This window comes from Orycteropus afer, unplaced genomic scaffold (assembly GCF_000298275.1).
Source record: "Orycteropus afer afer isolate SDZICR_OR568_19922 unplaced genomic scaffold, OryAfe1.0 scaffold00007, whole genome shotgun sequence".
Classification (NCBI taxonomy): Eukaryota; Metazoa; Chordata; class Mammalia; order Tubulidentata; family Orycteropodidae; genus Orycteropus; species Orycteropus afer.
The window spans coordinates 11,953,193-11,966,579 of NW_006921594.1; the positions used below are offsets into that span (position 1 = coordinate 11,953,193).

At 39.8% G+C, this 13,387-nt stretch overlaps 1 protein-coding gene across 1 annotated transcript in view; it reads right to left on the minus strand.

The window, feature by feature from the left end:
- The window catches only part of SLC26A4 (solute carrier family 26 member 4), a 76,585-nt gene that overhangs the window by 11,748 nt on the left and 51,450 nt on the right, over positions 1-13,387 (minus strand). Inside the window, exons 10-16 of the mRNA XM_007945077.1 lie at positions 11,913-11,990; positions 11,677-11,772; positions 10,177-10,283; positions 6,259-6,328; positions 4,685-4,777; positions 2,951-3,046; positions 1,825-2,055 (exon numbers count right to left, since the gene is read on the minus strand). Of these exons, the coding sequence (XP_007943268.1) occupies positions 1,825-2,055; positions 2,951-3,046; positions 4,685-4,777; positions 6,259-6,328; positions 10,177-10,283; positions 11,677-11,772; positions 11,913-11,990 (771 nt within the window). The remainder of the gene's footprint in view (positions 1-1,824; positions 2,056-2,950; positions 3,047-4,684; positions 4,778-6,258; positions 6,329-10,176; positions 10,284-11,676; positions 11,773-11,912; positions 11,991-13,387) is intronic.

A 13,387-nucleotide genomic window follows, 5' to 3' on the forward strand; every position in this document is an offset into this window, starting at 1 on the left:
TGCAAGATGTTACCACTGGAGGAAACAGGGCAAGGGGAACATGGGACCTCTATGTATTATTTCAGCTATAACTACTTCAAAATAAAAAGTTTAATTAAAAATCTCAAGGCACACGAACTAAGGGCAATAATAAAATTGAATTACAAACTTCTCGATGGGGGGGGGAACAAGGCTGTTCAAGTATAAAGTTTATAGTTTTCTTTAGTTTTATAATAGTTGTCCTAGCATTTGATAGCAATTATTTGCAAAGTGTGGAAAATACTGTAGCATTAAATATATCAAGACTCTCCCCAAAAGTAACTCATTAAACCATTTAGCCAGTGCTGTCTACAGTGGGTCTGAGCCAACATCTAGAGGAAATGCACAAGGAAGAACGAAAGTGTTCTCAAATGAGATAACAACCAGGTCTGCTAAATGAAATAGAACAGAACCAGACAGCCCATCCTCCCACCCTTTTACCTAATGCAATGACTTTTTTGCCTTACTTGCCTTATACCCACATCCTGGAATCATTTCCTATTCTTGCAGAGAGTAGGCAAGAGACCCCCTGATAAGCTAAACATCTGTTAAGGGTCAGTTTCACACTATTACATATGACTGTAAGGCACTCTGATGGCATAGTGAATAAGGCATTTGGCTGCTAACCAGAGCAGTTCAACCCACCAGCTGCTCCTGGGGAGGAAGATGAGGCAATCTATTTTCATAAAGATTTACAGCCTTGGAAACCCATTAGGGGTGGCTATGAGTCAGAATCTAGTTGCTGGCAGTGGGTTTGGTTTTGGTTTGGTTGGTGCCTTGGACCTGCTTACTTTTCTGCCTTAGTTTTCTTGATACTAACTTAACCTTTGGGGTCCCTGGATGATAGAACCCATTAACACACTTGGCTGTTCACTGAAAGGCTGTTAACTGTTCTGTTAACAGAAGAAAGGCCTGATGTTCTACTTATGAAAAACCAGCCACTGAAAACCCTGTGAAGCACAGTTTTACTCTGACACACATGAGATTGTCATGAGTTGGAATCAACTTGACAAATGTTTTGCTTTTTTTTTTTTTTTCAACTGAATCTTTAGCTAAACTTGACCCTATTTAGTTTGCTTTGGAGCACTTAAAAAAACAAATTCACTGCCATGGGGGCGGATCCAACTTACAGCGACCTCTCCTTGGGTTTCTGAGGCAGAATCAATACAGAAGTACATTGCCCTACTTATATTCTGAACCTAGTGGTCACACACATACCCCATTATCTCTTCCACTCAAAGTGGCCCACCAGCCACTTCTTTCTGAGGAGTGGCTGGTGGGTTTGAACTGACAACCTTCTGGTTGGCAGTCAAATGCCTTAGGCATTACACCACCAGAGTTTCTTTGGATTACTTAATATATTGTTATTAATAAGATTACTTACTTGATGTCTGTCTTTTCCTCTAGAATGCCTAGTCTCATGAGCCTAGGGACTATGGCTACTTCATTTTTAAGTCTCCCTAGCTCTGGTGGCGTAGTGCCTAAGGCATTTGACTGCTAACCAGAAGGCTGGTGGATTTGATACATACCATCATTACTCCGGTTTTTCATAGGAAAAAATTGGGGTACAGATAGACTAAACAACTTGGCTATGATCACTCTACTAGTAAACGCCAGAGCCAGGATTCAAATCCAGGTAGCACAGCTCTAGAGCCCCTGTTTTAAAATTCAACACTCTATTATCAAAACAGTCACCTAAAAAAATTATAGAGGCCATGCATTCAGCCTTTTGCAAGACTGTGCAACCCATACCATTTCACTCTTGCCACAGTTCCAAATCTATAATTTAAAAAACCAGAACCTTACCATTCTCAGTGATTTCACACCAACAATATCCAAGAAAGACACAGCCCCACAGTCAAGCACAAGGCTATGGATTGGTACTTTTGGAACATTCACTTTGACTGGAAGATCAGAATTCCAGTCCACTTGAATCTCTATTTCCTTGGTTGGAATATCAAGTTCTTCTGGATCTTCAATATCTTCATCAGGCTCAAAAGCATTGTTTGAAGAGCCAGCATCACTTATGATACCATTCTAAACAAAGAAAACACTGGCAGTTTAATCACTAATGATATCTGGAATGTCATTCAATATCCATTTCACATGACTTAAAAGTCCTACGCACAGTTCCTTGATAAGTAAAACTTAAAGGGGATGAACTCTCAAGGAATGAGCTTTACCTCTGCTCAAACTTTGATGTTCTAGAGGAAGAAAAATGAAAAAAAAAACAGAGGAGCCAGAATTTCTGGAAGATTGTGGAAGATCAATGTGTTTAATTTAACTTCTGGAAGATTGTAGAACATTGCCACAATACATTGGCAGTTGAGTCTGAACAAGAAGGAATGGTTCTAAGTTTATGAACTTATTGCCTTCTATTATGACTAATTTTTTGGCATGGAGTTAACACTTATTTCATTCCTTTCAACAAAAATAAAATTTAAAATGGACAACAGCAACTCAAAAGGTTAGCTAGGAAACTTAAGGGGCTATGAAGTTACATTAATGGAGGAGGAACAATTTGGAAAAGAAGGCTAGAGAATGGTTGCATAACTTGAGGAATGTAATCAATGTCAATGAATATGCACATAGAAATTGTTGAAGTGGAGTATGTTCTAGTGTGCATATTTCCAACAACAACAAAAATAAAATAAATTATTAAAAAATAGATAAAATGTAAAAAGTTATGCAGATGCTGTTTGTAATAAAACGTAAAAAAAAATCAGTCTGTGTTTCCAGGGAACTATGCTGATTTCGCTTTATTTCCTCCCATTCCCTCTTGCATATAAGAACAGTGCAGCTGTTCTCCAATATACATATGTCATCTGCTCATGCACATCTGAGTACCAAAGGGAGTAGATTTAATTTTAGATCACCTAATTGCTTCATCAGCAAAAAGCATTGAAGGAGAAAAAGGAAGATGTTGCCTCACCTTTGTTGCTCTTAGTTGCCCTTTTTTGATGAGTTTCTGTATTTTCCTCAGTGCTTTGAGCCTCTTATTATATACTTGAATAGCATCAAATCCAACCTTTGGAAATAAATGTCAAGGTACTTAAAATGTCTGGTTCCTAACACTCATTAATGGCAATTGTTATCTACACAGGTTACTTCTCAAAGGGTATTATTCCTTGAGATACTCTGTGAGAAAAGGAATTCTGAAGTGTGATGGAAGAGGTCCTGCTCCACCACCAGGACACTCAGTCCCACACCATTCCCAGAGAGTCAGGGAATACATTAGCATATTAAAGGATTCGAGACAGTAAAAAACAAAATGGCAAAAAAATAACCTCTTTCATTTTAAGGGTGTGTGTTCCAAATTTCCTTGACATCACAGAGTTCTTTTCTTATTGCAAAACTATGAACCAGTTTGTCCTGGAACTCACTTAGGAAAATACTGATCTAGAGGTAAACCCCAAGTCTGAAGTGGGGAGTGGCATTCAAGACCAGAATTTCCCGTTTACATATATTTTAGTATGTTTTGCTGTTTCCTACAGCTGGGCACCTCTTCCCTACATATGTGTTCCCACCTCCTCCTCTCAGCTCACAAAATTCTCTAACACCAGAGATAATTTCCTTCCTTCTACCCAATGGCCACCCAAAGCCTGACCATTCCAGCTAACATGGACTGCTCCCTTTTATAATAAAACTCTTAACACCTATACTACCAGTTGCCATAGACTCAACTCCAATTCGTGATGAGTCCATCCATGTGTGTCAGAGTAGAACTGTGCTCCATGGAGTCTTCAGTAGCTGATTATTCAGAAGTAGACAATCAGGCTTTTCTTCTGTGGTGTGGCTGGGTGAACTCAAACCACCAATCTTTTGGTTACAGCCAAGCCCATTAACTGTACCACTCATGGACTCCTAACTCCTAGACATACTACTGTTCTATGAATGAGCCAGAGAGGGTGTCTGTATATTGGCCATAGGTTGTTTATTTCTTTATAGCAAGCTGAGGCATGTTAGCCCAAAAGAGCCCACCAGCACTAAACTCAAATTTGTACATATCCAATTTTTTAAAAATAGCTCAAATAAGTAGATTTGAAGCCACTTAGAGCCCACCCTTTAAAACTGTGTCCAACATCTGCTAGTCGTAAGTAAGATAAAACCTTGTCATAAGGACACTCAAGTTATAGCTGTCCTTGGAGCTCTCTGACCAAGAGACTCCCCGCCTTGCTACAGAGGGCATCACATGGGCACACGTAAGTCCCCCTCCCTTCTCCTCTTCTCCAGGGATTTTCTTGCCCTCTTTTCCATTCTGGTGGTTCCCGTACCGCTTGCCTCTGGAGGATCTCCTGCTGTAGGAGGCCACCTTGCATGCAATGGTCAATGTGCCAGCCCCAGTAAATAGCTTGTGCAACGCTGCTGTCTCATGGTCCTATCTTTTTCCTTCATCTGCCTTAAACTCACTCAAACTCACTGTAACTATTTACTTGGGAGATATTCTGCCTGGAGACATCTTTCAAATTGCTATATGGCATAGTTATTGCTGCATAGATTTTTAACATATGTATTTTTTCCTCCCCTAACCCCATTATATGAGGGCAAGGATACTATGTTGTAATTCTTAATGCCTTACTCCCAGTTGGAAACCAATAAATATTTGTAGAGTGAGTGAAGTCTCAAAGGAGGCTAGAAACCAAATTTCTAAAGATAAAATACTTACTGTGGACTTGATAGATTTTTTTAAACCATCGATGTTGCCATAAAAAATTGGACTAGGAAATCTAACAATCTTCACTCCTTCAGATTCCTCACCCTAATATGCAACAAAAAAAGTCTGATGTGAAGATGGTTGAAATAACGAATGTTTTGTTATCTATATATTTATCACAATAAAAAAAATAGTCTGAGGTTAAACAATTTAACAATTTAAGGTCTTAAATATTCAATTAAATTTCTAGCCGCTCACAGCTGCTCAGGGGAGTAGGCAGCACCACTGAACTTTATTTGAATAGGGGCTTCATCCCAGTTGCCGAAGTTCCTGGAGCCCAACAAATCATAGTCCCATAGATGGTCAAAGTTAGAAGGGGCATTCGGAAGCAATTTGTTCAGCCCTTCCATTTCCAGATAAAGGAATGGAAGCTCAGGATGGTGACATGATTAGCCTCGAGTTTATACCACTAGCACTTTTGATTTTGCTAAAATTCTTCAAAATGTTACGTAGCAAAAGTAAGAAGGTTTGTGAAAACTGAGGCCTATGCTATCATCTGTTTGTTTGCGTTCTGACATATAGTGTGCAGATCAAAAATAGAAATCAAGGAATCATAGAATCATAGACTCTCCTAGTCTATAGGAAGCAAATTATTTCAGCTCCTTCAGATGAGAAAACTGAACCTGAGAGGCTTAGTGGCCAAGGCCTTACCAAGACCAAGCCTAGAACCAAACTCCAAACGCAGCCTGGCTCCAGGGCCAAAATATTCTCCAGAAGCATTTTTAGCTTTTGAAGGCACTTGCTCAACACAAATGAGATAGATTATGAAAGTAAATAAACAGCACCTACTAAAACTATAGATTCAGTGCCCAACAAACTTCTAATGTTATAGTAAAATTAGACTATAACTTCCTAGGTTCACATTAAAAGAAAACAATTCTTTTTTTTTTTTTTTTTTACATTTAAAAATTATTTTTTGCTGTATTGGTGTTCTCATTCTCTGCTTTATTATTTTGGTTTTTAGTGTATTCCCCTAGTGGTCATGAGTCAATTTTATTTGCAGAGACCACAGTCCACTATTGGGATGTTTTGTTTCTTTCTTTTTCATTTCCAATATTATATATTGTATTTTCTGAATCCCAGGATAAATCAAAATGCCACATAAGGTTTTTAGTGACAGAGAACTTGAAAGTCTCTTGTTAAAACTGAATGAAGAAAATCTTACAGGGATTTCAGACAATGTCATAGAGGATAAGCGTTACATAGCAGAGAAATAGAAATCTGATTTAACTTCTGGAAATAATCTAATTGCCTGTTTTTAAAATCCCTTTTTACCATGGTTTTACATTAAAATGGCCTGCTTCAAATATTAGTGATATTCTATCAGCATGGACAAAATTCACATAAATCAGAGGGCATGCTGGGTCAAAAGTTTTCATGATATTTTCAGTGGTCTTCAGGACTTTTACTATATAACAAAGTCTCCCCCTTTGGCTGGCACCTAATAGACTAAAAGACAATAGGGGACTCCTAAAACTCCAGGCTCACAAACCCAAGGCCAGCAACCATCTCATAAAAGCACTCACATTTTTGTAAATCTTGGTACTTTTGTAGATGTCTGTGTTAGGGAAGCTTCCAAGGCTACTCCATGAAGGACTAAAAGAAAAATTAAGGTCAGGATTTTTTTTAAACAGGCCTATTTCAGAATAAAAAGTTAAAGAAATAACAGATACTAAAGAGCCCATGATTCTGATGTTTTTGGACTCCCTCTTTATTGCAGATGACATTTTCCTGTAGCTAACTCTGACATGAACAGCTGGTGTTTGTGTGAAAGTGGGGGAGAAGGAGAACCGTGACTCTCTTCTGATGGTTGAGAGAAATAATAAGCATCATACGTTCACGTGTATAACAGTTTGTGGGATACACAAAGTGCTTTCACATATGTTTCATCTTATTTAAGGTCCACCATAACTCTGAAAATGGCCCTAGGCAGTTCAAACAATTTATGATCGGCTACCTAAAGGACAGTGGTTGGAACCCACCCAGTGATTCCATGGAAGGTCTGGCAATTGCTTCCATAAAGACTATAGCCAAAGATCCTGGATAAAGTGGGAGAACAATGCAGAACAAAACTCAAAATCATAGAAAAAAAAAAAACAGATCTACTGGTCTGATAGAGCCTGGTGAGACCCCTGAGACAATGGTCCCTAGTTACCCTACAGGTCTGGAACTGAACTCACTTCCGTGGCTTCCAGCCAAACAATAGACAGGCATATGGGGTGAACATTTTATATCCTGTAGATACACTCCTTGGAGCAATCAATTGTGGGAGAACAGAAGGGCAGTGTTTGCACAGGGAGATAGCTCAGGAATGAGAGTGCATGGGAAGGAAGGACACAGGGAAGAGGTAACTATGGGGAGGAAGTTGGAAGAGAGCTGTTCCATTGTGGGGAATTGCAGTCAATGTCATGAAACAAAACGTGTATAAACTGCTGTATGGAAAATGAATTTTCTCTGTAAACTTTCATCCAAATCACAATAAAAATTAAAAAAAAAAAAAAAAAGACTACAGCCAAGAAAACCTTGTGTAACACATGGGGTTGCTATGAGTCAGAATTGACTCCACAGCAACAGGTTTGGTTTTTGGATTTTTATAATCCTGAAGGTTCATTAGTATTAGCTTCATTCTTATAGGTGAGTAAACTAAGGTTCAGGAACTCCGGTAGTGCAGTGGTTAAGGCATATGGCTGCTAACCAAAAGGTCAGTGGTTCAAACCCACCAACTGCCCCATGGAAGAAAAATGGGGCAATCTGCTTCCATAAAGATTTACATCCTTGGAAACCCAGTGGGGGTCTCTATAAGTCGGAATCAACTAAATGGCAGTGAGTTTGTTTTTTTGGTTTAAAATAAGGTTCAGAGAAGAGGCCCCGGTAGTGAGTGGCAACACAGCCTTTCTTTAACCTGTAGGTCTTTAGTGCTTGGCATAGTGCCTGGCAGTCACTTGTGAATGATGGGAACTTCCTGATGAAGTACGGACGGTCTGTAGGTGATCAAATTAGTCTCATTTTATAGAAATAGAAGCCTGAAAGGACTATAAGTCCTTCCTGCCAACCAGACTGTTGATTTCCTCTTCCTGATGCAATCAGATAAATTCCATGATTCTTCAAGTGTGACTAGGGACAAATGCTAAATACAATTTGTGAAGAAAGAGAATCTGTTTGGGGTACTTTCAGCAGCGTGCTCTCTGGATCAGCATTATAATTATGGGAAATTAAATACTGTGAAGGATAGTGCTTTGTATTGGCTCAAAGCCTAGTTACCAAATCAGCAGCTAAAATGCACCACCGAGTTCTCCTCAGCTTGTGCTGCTGGGCCAGTTTTCAACTTAAAGCTCACAAGCTAAAGTCTCTATAATAATCTTCTCTCCCCAAACACACAACCACAAGAAAAAGTAGTGTGAGAGGCTGCATCTTCTGTGTAGTTCCTGAGTCATTCTCTAGCAGCAAATTGGGTACTTGGGGAGTTTGTGAACTCTTTTGGGTCCCTGGGCAACCATTTAGGGTGCTGAGGCCATAAACACAAGCCTACATGCTGGGTAGGCACCAACATGTCAGGGCTGGGAGGGAGGGCAAGAGAGAGAAGTGCTTGGTGGGGCAGGAAAGTCAGGCTTAGGCTAAGCTGAAGACTTCTGTGTTGATGTCTTTCCAGGTTTTTTGGTCCTTCGTGGACCAGAAATAGGCAGAGAAGGGCCAGGAGTCCGGAAAGATAGAGAAGTGTTGAGGAGAGAGCAAGGTTGTATTCCCATCTTAGCCCAGGAAGACACAACACACCTAAAGTCTCTCAAGATTCAAAACAAAATAAAGACAATCTAGCTTCAGGTTCCCAACCTTCCCTCAGAGGTTGTTTCCCATTACTTGCAATCATGTCTCTGCTTCTCTCCTCTGCATATGATCTAATTATGTCTGCTTCCCATAACTGTGTAGCTTGTCTTAGCATTTATTCGCTATATGCCTTATTTGATAGATTTGAATGAATTTTGGCACAGTCAGCTGTTTTAAAGTTCTCCTGCTCTGTGTTAAAGAACTGGTGACCTCCTAGCCTCAAATGAAGAAAAGAAGCTAAATTCAGTGAGCAGCTGTCTCACCCCAAGCATTGGGCCAGAGCCTCATATACTTCATCTCATTTGAAGAAGAAACTGTAAAACAACCTTTCGGTCTCACAATGACTTCAAAAGAAAGATGGCAGTAGAATATGTGATTGATACATAGAGTTAGGAGTGAGAATAGCTCTGGGTTCAGATCTTAGCTTTGCCATGTACTAGCTGTGTGAGCTTAGGCAAAATTCTTAACCTTTCTGAGCTAGTTTTCTTTCCTGTAGAAGAATAATAAAGCCTAGTCACAAGATTTGCTTGAAGATTAAAAGTAACATACATAAAGCACTTTGTGCTTAATTCATAGACACCTTCAATATATAATAACTATTTTAGGCTCCCTGTTGGCACAGTGGTTAAATGCACAGTGGTTAACCACACGGTTAGCAGTTTGAATCCACCAGCTGCTCTGCGGGAGAAAGATGTGCCAGTCTACTTCCATAAAGATTAGCCTTGGGAACTCTACGGGGGCAGTTCTACCCTGTTCTATAGGGTTGCTATGGGTTGAAATTGACTCTATGGCGATGGTTTTTTGTTTCTTAAACATTTTTTTTAATGAAATCATTAAGAAGGGGGGGGTGGACACCAGGTTTGCTGGTCTGATAGAGCCTGGTGGAACTCCCGAGACTATGGCCCCCAGCTACCCCTCAGGTCTGGAATTGAACCCACTCCTGTGGCCTCCAGCCAAACAAAAGACAGGCATATGAACTGAACATTTACATTAAGTAGATACACTCCTTGGAGAGATCAATCATGGCAGAATAGAAGGGCTATGTATGCACAGGGAGACAGCTCAGGGGCCAGGAGTGCATGGGAGGGAGGACACAGGGAAGAGCTAACTATGGGGAGGAAGTGAGAGGAGAGCTGTTGCATTGTGAGAGATTGCAGTCAATATCATGAGACAAAGTGTATGTGAACTGTTCTATGGAAAATGAATTTGCTCTGTAAACTTTCACCCAAATCACAATAAAATTTTTTAAAAATATATTTTTTTAAAATTATGACATAGCCCTCACCCATCTGTCAGTTTGTCGTACTGTGGTGGTTTGCATGTTGCTAGAAGCTGTGTCACTGATATTTAAAATACCAACAGGGTCACCCATGGTGGATAGGTTTCAGCAGAGCTTCTAGAATTAAGACAGACTAGGAAACAAGGCTTGGTGATCTATGTCTGAAAATTAGCCAATGAAAACGTTATGGATCACAACAGAATACTGTCCAATTACCAATGATCATGAAGCCGGTATAGGACTGGGTAACATTTCATTCTGTTGAACAAAATATCAACATGCATTGGAGAAAGCTCAGGGTTTTCCTGTTCATAGGGAAATGCGGGTCTCTTACATTACTCACAATTGAACTCTCAGGATCACAGTCAGTAATGCAAACATAAGGCCAGCTAGTAAACCGAGGTCTAAACCCAGAATGATGGACGCTAGACAGGTAAATACCCAGATAACCTAGGAAAAATGGAAATGAAACAAATTATATTAGCTCATCAGGTATCATCAGGTGAGAGACTACTTGTAAAAATACTAAGATCGATTATACAAGAACAAATTACAGCCTTTTGAAAATATGTTCTGACTTTACTCATTTCACATTTTATAAAATAGAAATTGGCCTTCCCAGTAGTGACCAACTGTGCCATTTTATTTTATTTTTTATTTAATTTTTGAAAAAATAGTATATTCAAAGGGAAATACTATTTAAAACAGTGTACACAGCTTTCTCCAAGGTATATTTATTCATTCTTCTGGCAGTCCATGGCATATTTAATTTCCTTCCCCAATACCACAATTTGAATGTGTCATGTCTTCAGTCTTCCTTTTTTATTGTCCAGTTTTCCCATATGATGTGATGGAAAAGACCATGGTTTAGGAAAGACAGAAATGAAAGGGACATCTTTGCTTTCTAACACTTTAAAAAAAGATATTTTCCCACAGATTTGCCAATTGCAATTCGTTGTTTGCTTTCTCCCATCCTCCCTTTTTTTTTATTATGCTTTGGGTGCAAGTTTACCAAGTAAATTTGTTTTACACTCAACAGTTAATGTAATTTGATTTCATCAATGCATTGATTCATGTGTCATTTGATTTCTTGACACTTACTTCCATGCTTGTTGATCTAAGTAAAGTGAAATTGTTGACAACTTAAAAAAAAAAAAAAAATAGTGTACACAGGAAAATCTCGTTCCCAACCCCCTCCACCTAGTCCAAACATTCCTCCCTATTTGTATCTTCTTTTGTGTATGTGTATGTTTTCCTAAACATTTCCTTCTGCAAATACAATCCTGCATTTCAGAGTATACATACTATTCTGTTCGGCATAGATGTCTTTTTCATGTAATGATTTGTCTTGAAGATCTTTTTGTATCAGCATATAGAAAGTTGTCTCATTCATCTATCCTGGTTTAAATTAGAGCAAAATTGTAAAGGATTTACGCTCTGAATTTAATAATTTCTCTGAATGCTGTGGTCAGAATTATCATCAGCATGGGTTTATAAATTTTGTTTCTTGTTTGTGTTCTTACATTGTTTTGTGTTTTCTTTTTCTTTTAAATGTTAGGGTTTAAAAGTGTTGTTTGTTTTTGGCTTTACAAGGCTAGGAGTGGATAAATAAGCCACACATGGGCATTTTACTAGAAATGGGTCTTCCCAGAGGTACAAGGCTTTCACAAAAAGCAGTTCCTGTGAAAGACGCCTGCTTTAGTTTATCCACACAATTCTTATTTTGTTCTGGGATTCCCAGAGCACGAGCAGTGTTTAGGAGAAAAGGAGACACAGTGATATGGCAGGAAGCATGTAAGAGTAAAGTACTATTTCAGGCGAAAATGGTGGGTAAGTGACTTACGGCATCAATCTTATTCTGTCTCCATAGACAAGGAACATCACACACTTGCATAAACATCCCTTTCAGGTTGGCAATCACAACACCGGCCAAGACCGACTGCCAAGAGAGACAAGGAAAGCTCTGTTATTCAGGGAATGGTTTCCCATGTGATGATTTTTTAATCTCCTGTTATTTCTCTGGTTGCAGAGTAGTGACGGGAAATGATTCAATCGGTTTTTCGAGAAGCAGGATTATACCTTCTGCAGGGGTTCCAGCAGCTTCCCCAAGGCCACAATGGCGACCAGCACAATCACCGCTGAGAGGATGCCAGCAATCTGAAAGACACGCACGTCACATGAGCAGGGCTCGTCCTCCTCCCTTGTGCCCTCCGCTCACTAACTGTGTGTGTGAGAGCTCCATTCACGGCACACTTGATGAGTCCCTGCCTCCCACTTCTGCTCAATGCTGTTGAAAGAAATGAGAATTATTTGCTAAAACTATGCAAAACTGAACAAAAATGGAAAACATATATATAGTAGCTATGGGAGACAGGAGCCCTGGAGGGCACAGTACTTAAGAACTCAGCTGCTAACCAAAAGGTCAGCAGTTCGAACCCTCCAACTATTCTGCAGGAGAAAGATGCGGCAATCTGCTTCTTTGTAAAGATTACAGCCTTGGAAACCCTATGGGTCAGGTTTACTCGGTCCTACAGAATTGCTATGAGTTGGAATTGACTTGTTGGCAATAAGTTTGGTTTGTTTTATGGCACAGAAGCTAAAGAAAATGTGCAAACTGAGTGTGCTAAAGTAAAGCCGTTTTTAATTGGACAGATTACCAGTAACCAGTTGCCATGAAGTCAATTCTTATTCATGGTGAGCCCATGTGTGACAGAGTAGAACTGCTCTCCATAGGGTTTTAAATGGCTGATTTTTCAAAAGTAGATTGCCAGGCCTTTCTTCCAAGGCCCCACTGGTGGACTCAAACCACCAACCTTTTGGTTCGCAGCCAAGCATTTTACCATCGGTCCCATCCTAGGACTCTGGATATGTTACCAACTGATAGCTTTATTGTCAATTCAGACCAAACTTCTATTTGCCATACCAGGAGCCACTGACCACCTCCCTTCCCACAACAATGTTGTTGTTGCTGTTATGTGCCATCAAGTTGGACCCGACTCATAGTGACCCCTCCTTGGTTTCTGAGGCAGTATCACTATGGAAGTAGATTGCCCAACCTTCCTTCTGAGGAGTGGCTGGTGGGTTTGAACCGCTAGCCTTCTGGTTAGCAGTCAAGTGCCTTAGGCACTACATTACCAGAGCTCCCGACAGATCATTGTAATGTTCTTGGGAAATAAATTGACACAATTCTGGCAATTTCATATCTGATTCTTCTCCGTTATTGAAGCAGCAGCCATATTAGCAATTCTGATAACACTCTATACTTGTAGCACATGGTTCCCACGAAAGTCTCAGATAAAATAAATTTACCAGCCATATTACAAATTCAGAATGTCACATTAGCATATCAAGAGGTGGAACCATGTCTAGTACTTTGTGCATCATTTCCACAGATGTAGGTTCTGACCAGGCTCAGAGCTTAGCTACTCGGTGGCTCTTAACAGTGACTGCAGAATCACTAGGCAATACCAGGGATAAAAGAAACCTTCAAAAACTTTACCTTCACTGCCAAAAAGTTCTCCTAAGATAGTTAGGAGAGAGGCTGAGGGGGTGGG